Source organism: Anomaloglossus baeobatrachus, chromosome 7, assembly GCF_048569485.1.
Source record: "Anomaloglossus baeobatrachus isolate aAnoBae1 chromosome 7, aAnoBae1.hap1, whole genome shotgun sequence".
Taxonomy (NCBI): Eukaryota; Metazoa; Chordata; class Amphibia; order Anura; family Aromobatidae; genus Anomaloglossus; species Anomaloglossus baeobatrachus.
Window position 1 is genome coordinate 126899282 of NC_134359.1, and position 19433 is coordinate 126918714.

Here is a 19433-nt window from a genome sequence, read left to right on the forward strand (position 1 = left end):
GAGAAGGTGGCTTCCTACAAACCACCCAAACAATGACCATTGGCTTGTTGTAACTAGTGATGTGCGAGCACTACCATGGTTGGGTGGTTGTTACTCGTTGAAAGCAGTTGAATGCTTGGATGGGTGCGACTCAAGTACCCGACTATAATGGAATTCAACTGGGGACTTGAGCATTTTTCTGGAAGATTTTACCCATTGACTTCCATTATACTCGGCTGCTTGTGTCACGCCCATCCGAGAATCCAACTGCTCTTAAAGGGGTGGTCCATTACTCAACATTATTGGCCACATCGATGTAAAACTCATAGAGAAGACTTTTCTCAAATACCTTCTGTAGTAAATTCTGACTCATAGCGGCGCTATTGCGGTTCGCTCATCCCTATGAAGTAACACCCCCAGGCTCCTTGACCTCAAATCCGGTGATGTCACATCAACTTCTAGTTGACCCGACATCACCGAGGCCAGCCCCAGTCTTCCTGGGTGGCTGCTGGGCTGTGGGCAGAGTTTAACCTCTCTTCACAGCCCAGTATCTCGCGCGTTCTCTCTTACTGCAGAGTGCCACAAGTAGGAGTGATGCTGGGCTGTGATGAGTGGTAAAACTCCGCTCACAGCCCAGTCACCCAGGGAGACTGGGGCCGGCCTCGGTGATGTCGGGAAAACTGAAAGTTGATCTGACATCACTGAATCTCAGAGGGGTCACATGATAGAGATGAGCGGACCACATTAGCACCACTCAGAGTCAGAATTTACTACACGAAGTATTTGAGAAAACCTTCCCTATGAGTTTTAGATCGATGTGGCCACTAAAGCTGAGTAGTGGACCACCTCTTTAATGAGTACCAAGCACCTGATGATAGTAGTGCTTGGTCATTGCTAGTTGTAACCAGTTCAGGTTTACTGAAACCAAAAGCAGATAAATGAAGTGACATAAGACGTTACATGTGCACAGCATTGTAGTTTTGACATTGCTGTGCATTATTTTCATGTTATAGGGTGCTTTTGCTGTGCTTTTTTAGGCAGATTCTGGGCACAGTTCACCTGAATAAGACATTGTGCGCACATATCCCAATTTACTAGTGGCCTATGTGATTTTATAGCTTTACACTAACATGAACTTAGTTCTATTAAAAGGAATATATGTAGATGGCCACAAAAAATAATTGTCATTCTGATCACATAATGCAGCGATTATGTGACTGAGCAAGCTTATTCTGCCACATGGGTAGGTAAGAGGCTGTATTAAGGCCTCAAATGAAGTGACGTTAATAGCAGCTTCTGAGCACACCAGAAAATTGACATGACCTCTTTCTCCAGCAAAAGGTTGCTGGCCTTTCCAGAAGTGAAGGGGTGAATAATGAAACCCTCCATCAAATGCGTACGCGAATGGTGATCAAAAGTTGGTCAAGCATGCCAGCTTCTCCATTATATAGAAATTTTCATTTCAGTCCCTTTGCTCAATGAGATCTATTAGTTTTGCTGCAATGAACTGTCAAGTAATACCATTAGCCTCAAAAATGTACTAAATGCCACTTACATTTTATAATAGTAATTTGCAGCAGCTACTACCTTAAGAAAACCAATGCTTTACCTTTTTCTTTTTCAGTGAGTTGACAAGAAAAGTTGAAATTTCAGGGGATGACGGACCACTGGGCATTCACGTTGTGCCTTTCTATTCTTCTCTTAGTGGACGGTAAGTTTTTAGTCAATGTCCTGAGTATGATATCGCGAGTAGGCACTCACTTCTTAATGAAGAACATTTTTACCTACATGGACAGGATCTTATAAATATTCATGTTGCATAACAGAAAGGTATTTTTTCCTATGAAGAGACAGTAGGCATTCTACAAAGGCAATCTAATCCTGTGTTATTGATCTATTCCTCAATATAGCCATATTAATATTTTAAATACTTTGTATAATGTGGTAAACACTTACCTAATAACTATGTTGTAGTTCTGCCATGAAATGATGCTGGCTTCCTATGACTTTTTAGGCTATATGCCCATTAGAGTATTAGCAGTAAATTCATTTTACATCCTCTCCTAATGTAAGATACCATGAGTTTCAAAGGTGGTGGCTCATATCCTTGGAAGTATCCATATTTTTATCCACTGGATAATCCACATATAATATATATGTGCATTTGAGGGCCCTTAGAAGCAGACCTTGGTAGACCTTCGAATAATTCCCACAATTCCATCTCTGTACTCTCTTGCTATATCTAACTTAAAGGGGTGGTTCATCCATATACATTATTGGCCATAACGACATTATGTTGAGAAACAAGGTTTCTCTCAAATACCTTGTGTTACCAAGAGTGCCTGTGAGCGGTGCTATTGCCTACCACTCTTCCCCATCGCCTGAACCCCGGGCTCCATGACCTCAGAGATCCGTTGATGTTACATCAACCTCCTGCTCACCTGAATTCACCACTGCTTGCACCAGTCTCCGTGAGAGACTGGGCTGTGGGCAGAGATTCCCCGCTCGTCATAGCGCAGCACTTTCCTGCTCACTCCTCTTTTGCTTGCAGCGCGCGCAAGCAGGAGCGATGCTGGGCTGTGATGATCAGTGAAACTCCGCCCACAGCCTAGTGACTCATGGAGACTGGGGCCTGCCTCGGTGATGTCAGGTAAACAGGAAGCTGACGGGACATTCCCGGATCCTCAAGGTCACGAAGCCCGGGGGTCAAGCGATGGGGATTAGCGGCCCGTAATAGCAGCGCTCACAGGCAGGCACTATTGGCAACACAAAGTGTTTGACAGAAACCTTGTTTCTCAACATAATATCATTGTAGCCAATAATACATATGGTTGAACCACTTCTTTAATGTTGTAAATAAAGAAATTTGGACGGAACCACTGGTATAAAGGACTAACAAAGGCAAAATTGTATCAAGACCTCCACATACTAATGACTTCAAAATCGAAAGAGAAAGAATAAGGGTCATACATTAAATGTTTTTTATTATTATAGCATGATGCAAGAAAGTATAATACAAACACACATAAGACGTTATAAAAAGACCTACAAGAGCAATTTCATGCACATACACAGCCAAAGAAAGCCACCCAAATAAAATAAATTCCTGTCCTTTAACCTCAATCAAGGTTGCCAACTTGATTTTATTATTTTTCCTGGACAGCTTCTTGAAAACTCATGAACAGCCAACTTTTTTTTACAAAACAAACACCTTGGATGACCATAAGAAATTATTAAACCCTTCATGGCCTATTACGTACCGACACGTCATATGTTGTATGTATTGCTTTTATACGGGCTCGCTGAGTGAGTATGTATGTTTCGCCGCACATGTCAGCTGATCTGATCAGCCGTCATGTGCAGTTAACAGGCGCTGGTGGATTGGAGAACCACCCCAATCTGCTGAGCGCCAGATTTCACAGGAGGACAGCATTTGTGGTGTACAGAGCGGTGCGGAAGCATATCAGACTATATTAGCTTTAAGTTCTTTAAGAGGACTAGTAAAATCAATAAAAAAGCGTAAAAAAATATGAAAAACAAAACACAAACGTTTAAACCAGCTTCCCTTTTGCTGCATTGAAAGGAAAATAAATAAATAAATAAATACGAAATACACATATTTGGTATTGCCACGTACAGAAATGCCCAATCTATCAAGATATACAATAAATTAATATGACCAGTAAAGGTATTAGTGAGAAAAACATCAAAACTCCAGAATTACGTTTTTTGGGTTGCCACAACATTGCAATAAAATGCAATAACAGGCGATCAAAACATTGCATCTATTCAAAAGTGGTATAATTAAAAACATCAGCTCAAAACGCAAAAAATAAGCCATCACTGAGCCCCAGATCCTGAAAAATAAGAACGCTACGGGTCTCAGAAAATGACAACAAAAGCGTAATTCTTTTTTTTGACAAATTTCTGATTTTTTTCCACCACTTAAATATAAACAACTATACATTTTTATAATCTAAAAACTCATGGGAAATCATATTGCCAGTTCAGTTTTACCATATAGTGAACATAATAAATAAAAAGTCAAAAACAATTGTGGAATTGCACTTTCCAGGACGTCCTTACATGACAGCACCACAGGAGGTTGCTCCCCTATCCTCTGTAGGGACAGGAAACACGCAAGAGGTTAAAACCCCTCCCATCCCCCACCTACTCAGTGTTTTTCCTGTCCCTACACAGGACAGGGGCATGCAAGAGAACGTGCCTGGAGGCGCGACTTACCGGATCCAGGGAGAGGGGGGCACAGGCCTCTTGTTCCCCGTTCAAGCGGATCCCTCTGCGGCTGAAACCGACGAGCTGGTCCCTCAGCCGCGCTGGTAGAGCGGGAGCTCGCAGCTCAGACCGCATCTCTCAGCACGAGAGCGCTGGGTCCCCTTTTGCAGCGGGCGGTGAGTTCCGAGATGTGCACGGCCGCTCTGCACGTCACTTCCGGGCGCGTCACTCCAGCTGACAGCGCGAGCGGGAGATTTGAACGGAGCAGCAGGGTCGGACCAGGGACGCCGTGGATCTGGTATAGTATAAAGGGGGGGATCCGGGAGCACTTGATTGTGTGCTGCTTTCCTCCTGTCATGGCGGATGTCACCCTGCCTGATGCCCCCCCAGATTCTCCCCTGGTCCATGTAAGAGCGGCTTTTGATTTAATAGCCTGGTGGCCGGTTTAGTGATCCACTAGCCTTATTGTGCATTATTTGTGTTTTAGGGCAGGGACTCCTCACCTGTGCGGGCACGTAAAAGGCCGGCTGGCCTGAAGGTGGCTTCTAAATCTAAACGCTGCCTTGTCTGTCACGTAAAATTGGTGGTTTCCTATGTTAAGGACCTGTGTGCGGCATGCATTGCTAACATTATGAATGACGAACAATCCTCCCTTCTGGCGCATATGAGAAGCATGATTCGGGAGGAAGTACACGCGTCCATGGTCTCCCTGAGATCGCCCTCTTCCGCCTCCCAAGGGACCCATAAGAGACCCCGACTAGAACTGGACGTATCCTCTGACGAGGAGGACTCTCGCTCCGGCTCATCTTCGGAAGACGGCCATAGCCATTCTTCCTCCCCAGCAGGGGACCGGAAGCGTTATATTTTCAATTCCGGGGATTCGGACGCCCTGCTTAAAATGGTTATGCATACTATGCAGGTGGATGAACCGAAGGAAGTAACGTCGGTGCAGGATAAAATGTTTGCAGGACTGCGCTCCCGACGCTCCAGGGTTTTCCCGGTCAATTCCCAGCTCAGGGATATGATCCTGGAATAGTGGGAAAACACTGAATGTAGTCTTTTCATACCCCGTGATTTTAAGTCCCGTCTTCCTTTTAATCCGGAGGACGTGGCCTTGTGGGAGACGGTGATCAGAATTGATGTACCTATTGTTAAAATTGCTAAAAAGACCTTGATTCCTTTTGAGAATTCTTCTGGTCTGAAGGACGCCATGGACCGCAAGGCCGACGCTTTACTGAAAAAAACCTGGGAAACGTTGGCCGCGTCCATTAAAACCAATATTGCTGCCACCTCGGTCGCCAGATCTATGGGCGTTTGGCTCAATGATTTGGAGGACCATCTAAGGCAGGGCACTCCCACTGGGAGTCTCCTAGAGGCCTTACCGTTGTTGAAGATTGCAACTGCTTTCTTGGCTGATGCCTCGGCCGAATCGGTCAGGTTCGCAGCCAAGAACAGCGTTTTGTCTAATACGGCCAGAAGGTCGATCTGGCTGAGGTCTTGGTCAGGTGACCTTGCATCTAAGCAGAAGTTGTGTTCCATCCCCTTCTCAGGCTTATGGGTCTTTGGGCCAGCTTTAGATGAAATACTGGAGAAGGCCTCTGACAAAAAGAAGGGGTTCCCTGAGGAAAGCAGGGCTGTGGAGTCGGTAAGCCAAACCTTCGACTCCGACTCCGACTCCGACTCCTCAAATTCTCTTGCACCGACTCCGACTCCGGCTCCGACTCCGACTCCGGCTCCGACTCCGACTCCTACATATATTGCTTAGTTAGGTGAAAAATTTATTGTAGTACATGAATATGTGTATGTGAACATCAGACATTTAATAATTTTTATGATACGATAATCAAGATATTTGGATAGAACATAAAATATATTTATTGGAATACAACTTTAGAACACAAAAAACTGTAATAAATTGTAAATATGTAATACACTATGTAATATACAGTAGATTACATATATATCTTGTGTGTGTATATACACTGTGTGTATATATATATATATATATATATATATATATATATATATATATATATATATATTACATATTTACAATTTATTAGTTTTTTGTGTTCTAAAGTTGTATTCCAATAAATATTTTATGTTCTATCCAAATATCTTGATTATTGTATCATAAAAACAATTAAATGTCTGATGTTCACATTGTACTACAATAAATTTTTCACTTAAATATAAGCATTATACTAAATGTTATTATTTAGTAAAATATTCAGCACATTCTGCATTGCACTCCTGTCCCCAATTTATTATATATTTTAGGAGTCGGAGTCGGTGCATTTTATACCGACTCCGACTCCGACTCCGACTCCACCAAAATGAGCTCCGACTCCGACTCCGACTCCACGACTCCGACTCCGACTCCACAGCCCTGGAGGAAAGACGCAGGTTTTTGCCCCATAATAAACCATCCTCTTCCCGTAGGCAGTCCTTTCGAGGCAGAAGGGATTTTTCCTTCCTGGTCCGATAGAGGTCCCAGGACGACTAAACCTACTCAGGTTTTCCGGCCAAAATCCAAACAATCCTGACGGTTTTTCAGTAGGAGGTCGGTTATCCTATTTTCTGGGGGGCTGGAAGGAAGTGACCACCAACCCATGGGTACTGTCAGTAATTGCTCATGGGCACAGAATAGAATTTTCCCAACCCCCCCCCAGTCGTTTCGTCATTACGCGGGGTTCCGCCTCCTCCATGATTCATCTTTGGGCAGATGTCTCGGACCTTTTACAAAAAGGTGCAGTTTGCCCAGTCCCTCCAGACGAGAAACTGCGAGGGCATTATTCCCGTCTGTTCTCCATCAAAAAACCTTCTGGCCAATACCGTACCATAATAAACTTAAAGCCTCTAAACCATTAGGTCGCCTACAAGAGATTTCGGATGGAATCCATCCGTTCGGCGGTTCCTCTGATATCCCCAGGCTCCTTGATGTGCACCATAGACTTATGGGATGCTTACTACCACCTGCCCATTCATCCCATAAGTCAACGTTACTTGCGGTTTGCCCTTCAGAAAGGCAGGGAGGTGTTCCATTTCCAGTTCTGTTGCCTCCCTTTTGGCCTCTCCTCCGCACCTCGCATCTTTTCCAAAGTCATGCTGGAAATGGTGGCAAACCTTCGACTGCAACACATACTCCTGATTCCGTATCTGGACGATTTTCTCCTGGTGGTGGCCTCCGTTCCGGCTATGGAACTTTATCTTCGGCTCGTTACGCAGACCTTGGTCAAATTGGGCTGGATCATCAATCTAGAAAAATCAGAATTGCGGCCGCACTCGCAGCGAATATTTCTGGGAACTGTTCTGGACTCTACCCGGCAGTGTTTGTTTCTTCCGGCGGAAAAGGTATCCTCGATCAGTCAAGAGATTGGAAGATTCGCCTTACGGCCCAGGACGTCAGTGAGACGGGCCATGCAGATTCTAGGTCTCATAACTTCTTGCATTCACTGCGTGCAATGGAGTCAGTACCATTCCAGGGCACTACAAAGAAATGTCCTGGCAATCTCTGGCAGTCATCACATGAACTTGGAGCTGCACTTTTCTCTAATGGCAGTAGCCTGAGCATCTCTGCGCTGGTGGTGCGACACGAGCAACCTCCTCCGAGGAGTCCGTTGGGGCACATCGCTATGCGTCCTGATTACCACGGACGCAAGTCTGTCAGGTTGGGGTGCCACAGTGGACAACTCTTACCTTCAGGGATCGTGGCCCCATCAGGTGAGGCTCCGGTCCTCGAATTTCCGGGAACTACGAGCAATCCTAGAGGCTCTCCTGCGATGTCGGCTTTGGATCCAGAGCAAACATGTGCGTATCTTTTACAACAGCACGACGGCGGTGTCCTTTATTCGCCATCAGGGAGGTGCGCGACACCCGCCCTTACAGCGGCTGTCAGACGAGATATTTCAGCTCCTGGAGTCAACGGTCCTTTCGGTGTCTGCAGTTCACTTGAAGGGAGTAGAGAACATGGAAACGGACTATCTCAGCCGTCACCAGGTTCATCCTTCAGAATGGTGTCTGCATCCAGTGGTATTTCAGAGTCTCGTCCGGAAGTGGGGACAGCCGAAGACGGATCTGTTTGCTACCCTACGAAATGCGAAGCTGCCTCGCTTCTTCTCCCTCAATCCCTCAAGACGCTCTTTCCCGATCATGGGGGGACGGTCTGCATTACGCTTTCCCTCCGATTCCCCTCATCCATAGGGTCTTACGGAAGATTCAGGCGGATCAAGCTTGCGTAATTCTGGTAGTTCCATTCTGGCCGAATCGGAGTTGGTTCTCTCTTCTACAGATTCTGGCCCAGGATGCCCCATTCATTCTTCCTCGACGGAAGGATCTCCTCTACCAAGGACCTCTGCTCCATCCGAACCTTCAGCGGCTTCAGTTGTCGGCGTGGATCCTGAATGGCAGGTCTTGCAATCCCGGGGTCTTTCGGAGCCAGTCATAGCCATGATGATGCGCAGCAGAAAGCCAGTCACGAATTCCATATATCATAAGGTTTGGAAAACGTTTTGTGCCCATCAAGATACCAGTGTCGTGCCCACTGGTGCCGTCAGTATTGCCGGAGTGCTGGATTTTCTCCAGGCGGGATTCAAGTAAAGGCTTGAAGCCTAGTACCCTGAAGGTTCAAGTAGCTGCCCTTAGTGTCTACCTGGACATGCGTCTGGCTGTTCCTCCCTGGGTCGCTCATTTTATTAAGGCTACGCAGCGTCTTCGGCCTACGATTCGTGTTTCCTCGCCTCCGTGGGACCTGAGTCTCGTTCTACAGTTCCTGTGCTCCCCGCCTTTCCAATCTGAGGAGGCTTTATCCATCAAAGACTTCACTTACAAGGCGGTGTTTCTCGTCGCCATTACTACGGCAAAACGGATTGGCGAGATCCAGGCCCTGTCCATCTCAGAACCTTATTTACAGATCCGCAATGACTGCATCATCCTGAAGTTGGATCCAGGTTTTTCTCCTAAAGTTGTGTCTACGGCTACCCTCAATCAGGAGATTGTTCTTCCATCCTTCTACGCCACTCCAGCCTCTCCTAGAGAACATGAGCTTAGTTCCTTGGATGTGCGCAGAGTTCTGTTGGCCTATCTGGAGGCAACTAAGAGCTGGAGATTGGACACTTGTCTATTTGTTCAATTCGGGGGGAAGAACAGGGGTAGAAAGGCTTCCAAGGCTACACTGGCCAGATGGGTTAAATCCTTGATCTTATCGGCCTATTCCGGGGCGGGATCCTCCCTCTTCCATTAGGGCTTACTCTACCCGGGCTATGGCCGCTTCTTGGGCTACTAAGGCAGGGGCTACCTTAGAGCAGGTCTGTGATGCAGCTACTTGGTCAGGGCCCAGTACCTTCTGTAAGCACTACAGGCTGGATTTGTCGGCTGACGATCGTTTGGCCTTTGGTAGGAAGGTGCTTCAGGCATTTGACCCCCCTAAGTATGATTCCTTTGGTACTCTCCTGTGGTGCTGTCATGTAAGGACGTCCTGGAAAATGAGAATTAGACCTACCGGTAATGATGTTTCCAGGAGTTCATCATGACAGCACCCTTAACTTAATCCCTTCCTTTCATGCTTGTCTGGTATTGTTGTATTACCTTGCACAGTTTTGTTACTATGGCTGAAAATAAAATAGCGTTGTACCCATCCTGCGGGGGTTCTTGGAAAGTCACTGAGTAGGTGGGGATGGGAGGGGTTTTAACCTCTTGCGTGTTTCCTGTCCCTACAGAGGATAGGGGAGCAACCTCCTGTGGTGCTGTCATGACAGACTCCTGGAAACATCATTACCGGTAGGTCTAATTCTCATTTTTTTTTTGCAATTTCACCCTTCATATGGCTATATTGATGGAATAATAAAGTTATTGCTCTTGGAAGAAAGGGAGGAAAAAACTAAACGCGGAAAATCACCAGGTGGTGAAGGGGTTAAGATTATATGCGATCTATGTCTACAGACTATAAATCTTATATGAAGGCATTAGCTGCATTCAGTGTGAACTGTAAAAGGGTAATAAATGTAGTCATAAAAGTCCGTACCTGTCTCTCCATCTTTAAAAAATTTACAGATGCAACAATTTTTTTACAGACAGGATAAAAAAAAGTGCTCTATTTTTACAGCCTGTCCAGGAATTTCTGAACGGTTGGCAACCCAGCCCTAAATAGGAATAACATATGGAGCCAAATGTTGAGAAAGTTACAAAAGCACATGAAAAATTCAGAGAGCATCTGAAGACCAAAAATATCATAAATCTGTCACATCCATAACGTGACCCCATCAGGGTACAACAAATATTTAGTGATCCATCGGGGCTGGCCTCTGGCTGAATGGTGCCCTTTTGTTAGTCCGTTTCCCCATGTGTAGACTGGAAGCTCTGTTATATCCTAGGAAACTTGATTTCGGCTTTCTTCACACACAGTATTTTCCTGACATGAAGTGACCCCACTCACATGTACTGTACTATAAACTGCTGGAAATTTGTGGTGTGGAACCTGCACTTAAAATTCTCATGAAATTAACCTCGTCTGAACTCCACAATGGGCTAAGTTCACACAAGCGTATAAAAAAAAAATCATCTGTTTTCCTTCTAGAACACTCGGACAACTTTCATCCATATTGTCATCCGTGTGCAATCCATTTTTATACATTAGCAACTATTAAAATTTAAAAGAACAAATGCAGTTTCTTAAAGCATTGCAGTGTATCCGTAAGAAATATATACTGTACAAGTAAACTTGACCTTAAAGGGGTATTGTGATTTTGTAAAGTTATGCCACATACACAGGATATTCTATCAATACATGGTAGATACAAATACAGTTGTACTGAGGGTACCATCCTACATGGTAAGGAAAGGAGTAGTCTCTGAGGGTCTTATTAGTGTTTAGATTACCCATATTGTCCTTTTTATCCCCAATTGCCCCTATTGGTAGTGTTCTTTATTCCAGGCCCATTAGATTATTTTTTTAGGTATACTTTTTTGGCTTTCTTTTAAATAATTGAATAAAATGTACAACTTGAAAAATAAGAGGTTGTTTAGTTCTAAAATACAACAATATTACCCCCTATAATATAATGCATCTCCTGTCTCTCTGTAAGTGTAGGATGTCGAGAATGGGACAGTCATGCCGGTAGATAAGATTGAGTTTGTGAATCCAAACCTCAATGGAAGTCAGTAATTGGGCAATTTGTGTCTCCACCCACATGCAACCAGCCATAAGCAGAACACTTCCCGGGGAGCGTAGTTGGAGTTTTTCAATTTATTTTTTTTTGTGTGTGCACATTACATCAGATCATGCTGTTTTTACCCCCAGTGTGAGCCGTTCAAACACTGAAAGCCACTTGCCCTGGACCGAGCATCAATCATACCCGATCACAGCGATGCTCACTTGAGTTTTTTGCAGTCGTAATTCACTCCAACTTCGAACCCGAACTTTGGTTTTTTTTTAGTCGGTTTCCGAACACAAACTTTTAATCTTAGATTCGCTCATCTCTAAATATCAGCCCTTATGGTTCAAGCTCCCTGCTGTTAGACTGAGATGCCAGCTATTTAACATGCCCAGCATCTATTGCATTTGGGGAGAGCTCGGATTCTAAGAATGGAAAAAAATACCACGTGCTGTGTAATTGCAAAAAAGTTCAATTCCACAATAATTTTTATTTACCATGTTCACTATATGGTAAAACTGACCTGGCATTATAACTCCCCAGGTCAGTATGAGTGTGTAGATACCAAACATATATAGTATATTTATTAATATTTATAATTATTATTTAAGTGGTAGAAAAAAAAATCAGAAATTTGTCAAAAAGAAGAATTGCACTTTTGGCTACATTTTCCGAGATCCATAGCGATCTCATTGTTCAGGGTCTGGGGTGTTCTGCGTCCTGAGCTGATATTTTTAATTATACCATATTTGGGATAGAAGCAAAGTTTAATTACATTTTATTGCAATGTTGTGGTGGCCAAAAAAAACACCATAATTCTGGTGTTTTGATTTTTGTTCTCATTATGCTATTTACGGATCAGATTATTATTTATATTTTTATAGATCGGGTATTTCTGAACTTGGCGATACCAAATATGTGTATTTTTTCTTTTTTTTAGTATTCAATTTTCAATGGGGCAAAAGGGGGGCGATTTGAACCTTTGTGGGGGTTTTTTTAAGGAACTACACCATGACAGTGACAGAAGTCATCAGATGACCCCTAGCTGTCATGAGAATGCATTGGCACACCTTGATCATGTCATAGGGCCACTGATTGGGGGAGCGAATAAAGCGCTCCCTGCCAGAGCCTGTTAAATTTTGCTGTCAGGGGATTTAACTAGTTAACAGGAGCGCATGTATCTTTATTCACCTGTTAGCTGCATGTCAGTTGATCAGATCAGTCAACATGTGGGCTCGCCACGTGAGCCTGCATTAAAGGAACACACAACGACCTATGAGGTACCAATACGTCTTAGGTCATCAACTGTTAAAAGGGATTGTGCAAAATAAAAAAAAAAATGGCTTTGTTTCTGTATATACAGCACCAAGACTGTCCACTGGTTTTATCTGGTATTGACGCTCACCTCCATTGACCTGGACAGGACTGAGGCACAGTACCACATACACAAATTGTGGATACAAGTGGTGCTATTTTTGGAAAATGTTATTCCTTACTTACACCTTTACTGCATAATATACTTAGGTTCACACAAGTTTGAATTGCTGAGGATAATTTCACAGCAAGCCCAACCTACAATTTGCAGGGAAATCTGTACAACCAATCCACGCCGAATCTTGTGAATATTGGTGCAGATTTGTTGATGATTTTCCTCTTACCGTCCCCACATGTCGTTCCTCTTGTGCTCTCATGTGGGTTTCCAGTGTATTGTTGACCATGAGATTAATATATTGAGAATTGTTGTTCTGGTTTTCTCATGTCTTTATCTGGATTACTTATGATACATTTCCTGCTGCCAAAAAAGATTTATCCTTTGCCTGAACCACTTAAAACTGTCTGTAGTTTTCATAAACAAAATTTCCTTCCAAGCAGTGTTGATACGTGTTATCTCCCATCAGCTCATTGTTTTCCCTTCAGTTGGCAGGTTTTAATCTAGTTTTTGGTTTGCCCACTGCATGGCACCGATCAGTATCTACCTTACTCGGCCTCTTTTCCTAGAATCCTTGTGTCTCTGCTGAGTTTTTCAAGTGTTACTTACCTTCCTATGCTGTATATGTGTCTCCATTAGAAGAAAGTGTAGGAATAATAGGACTGTTTTGCTGTGTCATGAAATTATCGTGAAGTAGACTAATCATCTACTTATACAGAGTACCCAGAATGCATTCCTGGCATCTAATGGCTTTTCTGTCTTTACCATTTTTTATATTAAGTGCCACTGTAGGTTTTGTGTAGTCAAAACATTTTTACTTGCCCTGAAATGCACAGTTTAACCTGTGTTTTTCCACTGGTAATTAACCTTTCTCAGGAAGTCTCCGGTGGGAGTTGTTTCGCAGCCATGTGATGTACTGTAAAGTTATTTGTGTCAAAGAGAGGGGACACCATCTGTAATTTCCTTAATATTGTCTCTCCAACCCACTGATCCATACATATGCTTATACCCTGAAGTGAATGTAGAGGGCTGCACCCATGTGTCTGTGAAAGTGACAGTTGTACAGTGCAGTCAATGGTAAAATAACCTCCGAACAACATGAAATTATAATGGTGGAAATCGCCTGCACACTCTCCTGGCAGTAATAAATGTAGTAGAAATGTTTCCTTTTCTATCTTTTATGACCATCTAAAGCAATCGGAAATCTCATTCTTATCTTTTATGCTACGCTCCTCAACATTGAAATTGTAAGACTAAGATAGAAATGTGGAATTATGGAAATCACAGGATGGATAAACATGTTAGTCATATTAAAATGATGAAAAAAATGGAAACAAAACTTTCTAACTTTTATCTTCATTCAGTATCAACTATAAGCTCCCCAGGCAGAAATCCACACACCTACGCACCTTGGCTGCTATCAGTGAAGTAAATGATGGTTTGAGGAAAATTTTACCACTTTAAATGCACTTGGGCACACAAATCATCAAGATCCACTGCTGGCAGAACCTTTTGCTATTGTCAAGCAATGGCGTTCCAGATGTGCTCACAGAGAGACATGTCTGGAAAGATTTCAGGGTATGTTAGCACATTTAGGCCATGCAACCTGTTCACAGTAGCATGAGCAACATGCGTCCTGTTGTTCGTATGCTAAAAAACAGCTTTAACAATACTTCATAGTATCATAGTATCATAGTTTTTTAAGGTTGAAGGGAGACTCTAAAGGCCGCTTTACACACTGCGATATCGGTCCCAATATCGCTAGCATGGGTACCCGCCCCCATCTGTTGTGCGACACGGGCAAATCGCTGCTCGTGCCGCACAACATCGCCCAGACCTGTCACACTACTTACCTGCCCGGCGACGTCGCTGTGACCGGCGAACCACCTCCTTTCTAAGGGGGCGGTTCGTTCAGCATCACAGCGACATCACAGCTGTGTCACTGAACCACTGCCCAATAGAAGCGGAGGGGCGGAGATGAGCGGGACGTAACATCCCGCCCACCTCCTTCATTCGCATTGCAGCCGGGAGGCAGGTAAGGAGAGGTTCCTCGTTCCTGCGGTGTCACACGGAGCGATGTTTGCTGCCGCAGGAACGAGGAACAACTTCGTTACTGCTGCAGTAACGATAATTGAGAATGGACCCCCATGTCACCGATGAGCGATTTTGCACGTTTTTGCGGCGATGCAAAATTGCTCATAGGTGTCACATGAAACGGCATCGCTAATCCGACCGGATGTGCGTCACCAATTCCGTGACCCCAACGACTTCGCATTAGCGATGTCGTAGCGTGTAAAGCCCCCTTTAGTCCATCTAGTTCAACCCGTAGCCTAACATGTTGATCCAGAGGAAGGCAAAAAAAAAACAATGTGGCAAACAAACTCCAATGGGGAAAAAAAATTCCTTCCTGACTCCACATACGGCAATCAGACTAGTTCCCTGGATCAACACCCTGTCATAAAATCTAATATACATAACTGGTAATATTACATTTTTCAAGAAAGGCATCCAGGCTCTGCTTAAATGTTAGTAGTGAATCACTCATTACAACATCATGCGGCAGAGAGTTCCATAGTCTCACTGCTCATACAGTAAAGAATCCTCATCTGTGATTATGATTAAACCTTCTTTCCTCAAGATGTAGCGGATGCCCCCGTGTTCCAGTCGCAGCCCTAGGTGTAAAAAGATCTTTGGAAAGGTCTCTGTACTGTCCCCTCATATATTTATACATTGTGATTAGATCCCCGCTAAGCCTTCGTTTTTCCAAACTAAATAACCCCAAGTTTAATAACCTGTCTTGGTATTGCAGCCCACCCATTCCTCTAATAATCTTGGTCGTTCTTCCCTGCACCCTCTCCAGTTCAGCTATGTCCTTCTTATATATCGGTGACCAGAATTGTACACAGTATTCTAAGTGCGGTCGCACTAGTGACTTGTACAGAGGTAGAACTATATTTTTTTCATGAACACTTATACCTCTTTTAATACATCCCATTATTTTATTAGCCCTATCAGCAGTTGCCTGACACTGTCCACTAAAGTTAAGTTTACCATCCACCCATACACCCAAGTCTTTTCTGAGTCTGTTTTACCCAGTGTTCTACAATTAAGTACACAATTATAAATTTTATTTCCTCTACCCAAGTGCATGACCTTACATTTATCTACATTAAACTTCAATTGCCACTTCTCATTCCAATCCTCTAATTTACATAAATTTTCCTGTAATATAAAATTATCCTCCTCTGTATTGATTACCCTGCAGAGTTTAGTATCATTTGCAAATATTGAAATTCTACTCCGCATGCCCCCAACAAGTTCATTAATAAATATGTTGAAAAGAAGCGGGCCCAATACTGACCCCTGTGGTACCCCACTATAAACTGAGACTCAGTCCGAGTACGTACCATTAATAACCACCCTTTGTTTCCTATCACTGAGCCAGTTTTTAACCCAGTTACACATATTTTCCCCTATCCCCATTATTCTCATTTTATGTACCAACCTTGTGTGTGGCCCTGTGTCAAAAGCTTTTGAAAAGTCCATATACACAACATCCACTGCATTTCCCTGGTCCAGGCTTGAACTTACCTCTTCATAGAAGCTGATCAAATTAGTTTGACAGGATCGATCCCTCATAAACCCATGTTGATACTCTATCATAAGTGTCATGGTTCGCCTCCCCGTCCACTTGGCTAGGGGGCGGAGCCTTCTCTCGAGCCTCACTTTCAGACCCTGGATGCCTTAAAAGCTGGCATTTCCAGTGAACCAGTGCCGGCTATAAGCTTAGCACTGCTTTGCCTGTGATTGCTGGTCCTGTGAGTGATATCCTGATCTGTCTGTTCCTGTGCCCCCATGCCCTTGTCTGTGTTCCGTCCCCTGGTCGTCCCTTCTGTCCTCTGTCCCCTCTCCTATTTCCCCACTCAGTTGCTTCCTCCGGTATTGACCTTGGACTGACTTTGACTCCGCTTTTTGCTCGTTCCTCCGGTCCTGCTTCTGCCCGTACGGTGTTTGACCCAGCCTGCCTGACTATTCCTTGCATGCTCTGCAGCTCTGCTTCTCAGCTGTGCTTTCAGGTAGTGTATGAGAACGCTGTGAATTCACTTCCTGGTTCTCATTGCTCTGTGTAGTGTCTTCTGCTACAGAGCTCTGGCTCCCCCTGGTGGCAGCATTACAATAAGGTTATTTTTCTTGAGATACTCCAGTATAGCATCTCTCAATACTTTGGAGAGATAACACTGCAACTGCTTCCATAATTGATCCATTCTCTAGAGCACCTGAAATTTGACATTGCATACCAAGCCCTCCAGTGTCTACACAAATCATCAGAAGGTGTTTGCACACAGCCAGAAGTCCAGCTACAGGTGTTCCATTGACCTCATGCAAGTGCTAAAATGGTGCAGAGCAAGACTGCAATTGAGGCTGGAATAGAGGTTAATCCTCTTCAGTGATTAGTCCTGCTTTATCCTAGGCACACGATACCCAGAGATTGGTTCAAAGACCAAGTGGGTAACTATGAAGAGACCTTTACAAGGGAATATCACAAGGGTTCCACCCATGGGAGTATGGTGTGGATTGGCATTACAGTAATCTGGTCATGGAACCAGTGGTACGGCCATTTCTCCGAAGTGTCCCAGGAGCCTTTTTGGAAGACAATAACAACCAGGCTGCATGTTGCTTGTGCTACTCATCCCCTGAGATCACCCCTGCTGTACTACAGAACACAAGTGACTGCCTGACTGCAGTTTGCAACATCATGTCTGCTCTCTATCTAAAACTTAACTTTTCCAAAACTGAACTTCTGCTTTTCCCTCCATCTCCCAACCTTCCTAAACCTGACATCTCCCTCTCTGTGTGTGGCACAACGATAAGTCCTAGGCAGCAAGCCCGCTGCCTGGGGGTTATACTTGACACTGATCTCTCCTTCACCTCCAACATACAATCTCTTGCCCGCTCCTGCCGCTTACACCTCAAGAACATCTCTAGAATCCGCCCCTTTCTGACAATGGAAATGACAAAAACCCTCACTGTGGCCCTGATCCACTCTTGCCTTGACTACTGTAACTCTCTATTAATTGGTCTCCCCCTAACTAAACTCTCTCCTCTACAGTCGATCCTTAATGCAGCAGCCAGGGTCACCTATCTGGCTAACCACTACTCGGATGCCTCTGCTCTGTGCCAGTCATTGCACTGGCTGCCCATATATCACAGGATCCAATTCAAACTGCTTGTTCTCACCCACAAAGCCCTCCACAGTGCAGCACCCCCCTCTCTGTCTATCACCCCACCCGTTCTCTACGCTCTGCAAATGACTTTCGACTAACATCCACACTAATTCGAACCTCCCACTCCCGAATCCAAGACTTCTTCCGAGCTGCACCAAACCTCTGGAACACTCTACCCCAAGAAGTTAGGGCAAATCACAACTTAAGGCTACTTTACACACTGCGATATCGGTCCTGATATCGCTAGTGTGGGTACCCGCCCCCATCTGTTGCGCGACACGGGCAAATCGCTGCCCGTGCCGCACAACATCGCCCAGAGCCATCACACATACTTACCTGTCCGGCGACGTCGCTGTGACCGGCGATCCGCCTCCTTTCTAAATGGGCGGTCTGTGCGGCGTCACATCGCTGCGGCGTCACATGCAGCGATGTGTGCTGCCGCAGGAACGAGGAACAACTTCGTTACTGCTGCAGTAACGATTTTTAAGAATGGACCCTCATGTCGCCGATTAGCGATTTTGCACATTTTTGCAACGATGCAAAATCGCTTATCGGTGTCACACGCAACGGCATCGCTAATGCGGCCGGATGTGCGTCACGAATTCCGTGACCCCAACGACTCCGAATTAGCGATGTCGCAGCATGTAAAGCCCCCTTTTCTCAGCTTCAGACGCTCCCTAAAAACGCATCTTTTTAGGGCGGCCTATCACACTCCCTAGCCAAACTAATTTCACCTAATCCCTCTACAACTTGTCAGAACATAACCCCACGTCAAACTCCATGTCACCCAAATGCATCTCAAGGCTCTGGCCAACTGGTTAAGGAAGCCATTATCTATCCCCCATTTCCTTGAGATGGCTGGATTTTCATTGTAAATAAGCACTTGTACCTTGCTCCCTCCCCCATCTCATTGTAGATGGTAAGCTCTCACAAGCAGGGTTGCCTTTTTTTCCCTTTAATTTTGTATCTTCTATAATTGTAACTTGTTCGTATATGTTTATGTATATGATATGTATAGGTTTATGAGCCTCCTGAATTGTAAAGTGCTGCGGAATATGTTGGCGCTATAGAAATAAAGATTATTATTATTATTATTATTATTATTACTCTGAACAGCATGCATGTCCTAATTGTGCCGCCATAGTCTGCAGCACCTCCAGACTTGTCTCCCATTAAGCACATCCAGAATTGGTCGACAATTGAAAGTTCTATATATGTGTTTTTACAAGTGTATTGGGGAGTAACGACTCACTTGCCGCGAAAGTCGCGGATTTTCATGCAGAAAAATCTGCAGGTACATTCTACCGTGGATACATAGCCTAAGCATTGAGAAGTCTGTCTAATCTTCGCCAAAGAAGAACTATCCAACTTAACCAAAGTTGCCATGTTGATGATTATTACTTTTTCAGCTCATTT

The 19433-nt window shown here is 44.3% G+C and overlaps 1 protein-coding gene across 5 annotated transcripts in view; it reads left to right on the plus strand.

Annotated features, from left to right (window-relative positions):
* The window catches only part of PARD3B (par-3 family cell polarity regulator beta), a 1965757-nt gene that overhangs the window by 443450 nt on the left and 1502874 nt on the right, over positions 1-19433 (plus strand). For all 5 annotated transcript variants that reach the window (XM_075317687.1, XM_075317688.1, XM_075317691.1 and 2 more), the window contains exon 6: positions 1604-1690. In XM_075317687.1, coding sequence (XP_075173802.1) covers positions 1604-1690 — 87 coding nt within the window. The remainder of the gene's footprint in view (positions 1-1603; positions 1691-19433) is intronic.